The sequence below is a fragment of the Echinops telfairi genome, unplaced genomic scaffold (genome assembly GCF_000313985.2).
Source record: "Echinops telfairi isolate 266 unplaced genomic scaffold, ASM31398v2 ScPeMD7_22;HRSCAF=79, whole genome shotgun sequence".
NCBI lineage: Eukaryota > Metazoa > Chordata > Mammalia > Afrosoricida > Tenrecidae > Echinops > Echinops telfairi.
In genome coordinates, this window is record NW_022103919.1 from 4,038,359 (window position 1) to 4,042,826 (window position 4,468).

At 58.5% G+C, this 4,468-nt stretch overlaps 1 protein-coding gene across 1 annotated transcript in view; it reads left to right on the forward strand.

Annotated features, from left to right (window-relative positions):
• The first annotated feature begins 1,678 nt into the window (after window positions 1-1,678).
• The window catches only part of DOLPP1 (dolichyldiphosphatase 1), a 9,031-nt gene continuing 6,241 nt past the window's right edge, over window positions 1,679-4,468 (forward strand). The window contains exon 1 of the mRNA XM_004713261.4: window positions 1,679-1,754. Coding sequence (XP_004713318.1) covers window positions 1,679-1,754 — 76 coding nt within the window. The remainder of the gene's footprint in view (window positions 1,755-4,468) is intronic.

The following is a 4,468-nucleotide window of genomic DNA, read 5'->3' on the forward strand; positions in this document are numbered from 1 at the left end:
CGTCACCACCACCCCCTCCTCCCTCAAGTCCCTCTGGAACTGTCTGTCCGTTGCTCTCTCCTGGAGCTTGCTTCCCATTGCCTATCTCTGAATGTTCTGGTTTAACAACAGGAACGCCAGGTGGGTGATTGTACCTGGATGCCATCTTGACTCCTCCCTAAATTGTTCAACTTTTACACGCATAAGAGACCATTGAAAGGACCATCGCTTAGGTCAGGTGCACCTTAATAACACCCTTGCACTTCAGTCTTCACAAGAGGTCTTGTGCAGATTTACCTAAGGCCACTTGTCTTTGGATTTCCTGACGGCTGCTTCCATGAGCACTGATGGTGACCACAAGCAAGACGAAGCCCATGATGTTACCTATTGGCCCATCTGTGAGGATTTGGGTCTGCTGCGGTAGGGGAGGACATGAAATGGTGGGCACCCGGCAGAGGCCCCCTCAGCTAGCTGAGGAACCCTTCTAGTGAAATGAAAACTTGCGCTGGGCTGGGTCAGGCAGAGTGGGGCTGCCTTGAGGGCTGGGGTGTTGTGGGCAGTGGACTAACCTGTGCAGAGACTGAATGACAAGAAGCGGGCATTTTACTTGGACTGTCAGCAATCCATCCGAGGAAGATGCATGCAGCAGGAGACCGCGAGGCCAGCTCTCTATGCAGGAAAGGGAAGCACTGTTTTGGAGAAACGGAGGTGTGGGTGGGAAAGAGGGCTCATTAAGTAGCACAAATGTGCCTGAATCAAGTCTTTGCTGAATGAATGAAAAAACGGCAGGAAGGCAATGAAGTTCCCAGTCTATGAACTTGTTTAGGAAGTCTACTGTGCTACCTGCCCTGGGAGTTCCCTCCCTCGCCCGCCCAGTACTTAAATGCACCTACCTATGGATAAATAGAGTGGTTAAATATATAATCACTTACCAATTCAACTATTATTGTGAGGATCAACTCCCCATGTAACAGTGTACTTTGTGTGCCTTTCTGCCTGTCAGACGTAGAGCAGAGAAAAGAGGGAGCCCTGGTAGAGTTAGTTACACATTGGGCTGCACGCCACAAAGTCAGCAGTTCGAATCCACCGGTAGTTCCTTGGGACACAGATGAGGCTTTCTACTTCTGCAAAGTACAGTCGAAGGCAGTGAGTTTGTTTTGGTCTCTGGCCTTAGTTTACTTAGTTCACACCCCATGGTGCTGACGTTGCCTTTCAGCTTGGAGCACACGCACAGACGGGCACCCAGGGCCCGCCAGCCTCGGGCGAGCTCCCAGTACGGGGCAACCCTCATTTAGGGCTGCAGGTCCCAGCCAAACCAAAGCTCCCACCAAAGTTCAACACGCCTCCCAAACTGGCACCTGATTGGCTTGCCCTGCCCACGGTTCGAGCCTGCCTCGCGCCCTGATTGGCTGCTCCGTTCCCTACTTTGCGTTGGAACCCGCCTCCTTTCGGAATGGCCAGGCAGCGACCAGCGCTCGCCCGGGATTGGGTACCGGTTTGCTCGGCTCGCTGGCTGCGAGGAGCCTCGGCCTCTGATTCGTCGCTCGGGCCAGCCACACGGCCTGCACGCTGATTGGCTGCGCTACTACCTGTGCTGGGCGCTGATTGGGTGCCCGGCGCCTCCCTGGCGTGATAGGTCAGAACCACCGCCCCCCTGGCTCCCCATTGGCTGCTCGCCGCAGCCCGGTCTCCGGGTAAGATGGCAGCGGACGGGCAGTGCTCGCTCCCCGCTTCATGGCGGCCGGTGACCCTCACCCACGTCGAATATCCTGCAGGTAAAAGGCGTCCCCAGCTCCAAGGGTCCCTTCCCGGGACCGGCCCCTCGGCCACGGGCGCTCCGGCCCGCGCCAGCCTGGGCAAGGGGCGCCGGGGAGCCGGGTGGGACCTGTCAAATAGGGAGCCTCGCAGGGGCTCGGCCGGCGCACGCGCCGCGCACGCGCAGTGGCGCGGCGATGAGCTGGGCGAAATTGGGAGCCGCTCGCTCGCGCTCTCTGCGACTGCGCGCCCGGGGCGCTCCCGCGGGTCTCGGGTCTCCGGTGGGCTGTAGGGATGCAGGCGAGGATCCCTGACCTCGGCCTTGCCCCCTTCTCGCCCGCCCTTCCGCGGAGGCCGGACTCCCCTCGGCGCGGAGGGGAGTGCGTGCTTCCTTCCACAGTGCTCGGGGGCTGCTTGTGCGAGAAAGAACTGCCCGTGGCCGGGAGTGTGCAGGCTGAGACCAGGCAGCCCGGTGTTGTTGGGTGGCTTCTGGGGGCCCCAGCAGAGGGGGCCCACTAAGGGCACAGGTAGCCCCGGGGATCGTGACTTCTGGAGCAATCCTTTGGCAGCTCCGGGTTTTCCAGTTGGGGGCCCCCATCAAACGCCCCGTGGGAGCTGATCTGGTCCAAGCGGTGCAGAGGTCGGGCCTGGGGCCAGCGAAATTGGGGCTGAAGTTCACCGAGCTCGGTTGCTTCATCACTAAAATGGGATCCGTTCACACTAGGCTTGACACCGAGCCCAGTGCCAAGTGAACAGCCGGGCTGCTAACCACATGGTGGCAGTTTGAGCCCACCCACTGCCCTGGGGGAAGAAGATGAGGCTGTCGAGTTCAGTCTCATCTCTGGTGGGTCTCTACGAGTCAGTCAACCCAGCAGCTGTGGGGTTTTGTGGAGTTTTAATGTTACAGCGCCTCTGCAGGTCTGCGTGAGCCCCAATCTCCTCTCCCTGGTTGGGATGGCGGGATGCATCCTGGCTCCTGGTTGCCCCAGGAAGGGCCTGCCCCTGCTGGACACAGCTGTGAGAACTTGGCCCTGCTTAGGGCTTCAGGACTGGCTGCCATGGTCCTTTGGCCCTGGTTAGCCTGGGTTACGCTGGAGGGGGCGACCCCTTGCTGGGCTGGCCCCTTTCTACCTACTTGCCCAAAATTGACCCATTCAGTTATTCCGCTAAGTCCTTGAGCACCAGGTCTCAGGCTAACATAGGCTTAATGGGGCTTAGCCGCCCTGGGCTAGGCTATGGAAAACTTCCACTTGACAGGAGGGAAACTGAGGCCTGGAGGGGGCAGGGGACTTGGCTAAGGCCTCAAGACCCCTACCGTCACCTCTCTGGCCTCAGAGTAGCCTCTTGTAGTGCTTACAATTGAACAAGGCTGATCAGAAGGAACCCGCCCGCCTGCCCTGGTACTTGCAAGTAGCAGGCTGCAGGTTGTGATGAGGGACCCTTTGCAGGGACTGCGGATGCCCAGAGGAAGGACCTGGCTGAGCCTGGAGGCACCTGACAATCTGGTTCCCTGCAAACGGTTCTACTGCCCCCTGTACTTCTCTGTTAGGTCCCTTCTCACACTGGTAGCAGCTGCCTTCGTCTCTTCACTTAATGGTGTTTTGAAGCTCAGTTAAGTGTCAGGTGCTGGGCTGGGCTTGGAGAATAGGGTTGGGGGTACAGAACCCCCAACCCTGCTCTCAGGACATCAGCCCCGTGTCTCCACAAAAGAGTGTGGTGCCCTGCAGGAGCCAGCGGGAGCTGCCTCACTGGAGCAGAGGGAGGAAAAGCAGGGCTGGGATTGCGCAGGGCCTGAGGAGCTGGGCTGCCGTTGGCCTTGACCCAAGAACAGTAGGAGCTGTGGATCAGAGAGTGGTGAGGACAGACAGACTGCTGACAGCATTTGCGGGAAGGCTGCAGAGTGGCCCCAGCCATGGGATGGGCTGTGGCGATGGCCAAAGGTTTGGGGGAGCCAGCCACTCCCTACCCGCCCAGCCTGGTGCCTTGGGAGTCTATGAGGAGGCTGAGAAGCTGAACGTATCTCAGAGCTGGAAAGGGGCCAGGCTGTTGTCTGGGTGAGGAGGCAAGCCCGGAAATGGGAAAAACCTTGCCCAGTGCCACTCAGGTGTCCAGGGGACCCAGTTGATGTCATCAGGGGGATGTCCAGCACTTGCCTGGGGGATTGGTTGCTGCGTGAGGCCTGACCGGTGGGAAGGGCCGTTTCCCACACTGCAGCCTCCCAACATGCAGGTGTCCTGGGACCCAGACACCAAGCTGGGCAGCTCACAGTGTCTTCCTCATCAAATGCCCACACAACCTAGGAAGTAGGCACCAAGAGCCCCATTTTACAAGTGAGATAGCCAAGGCTCAAGGAGGGTGAGTTAGTTAGTTTATTGTGCCAATCTGGCGGATAAACACATGTGGGATTAATTGAAGGGTGGAGGGATAAATGGCTCAGTGAGCCTTGCCTTTGTAGTTCTCGGGTCTCTTGCTTTCTGATGGTCGCACCAGGGTGCAGCTGCCTTAGCCAGTTCCCTGCTTCAGCTTGCAAGGCTGAGTTCTTGCAAGACATCCCCAAGGAGAAGCCACATGGACCTACCCCGATGTAGCCCTGGGTGCTGGAGCACCTGTGTGGAGACCCCTGCCAGCACTGAGATGCTTACATGCTCCCTGATGCGGCTTTCCTCCTGTAGTCGGCATCGTTATGTCTGCTTTGTGAGATGGAGGAGGACTTTGTGGATTGGTGTCGGACATA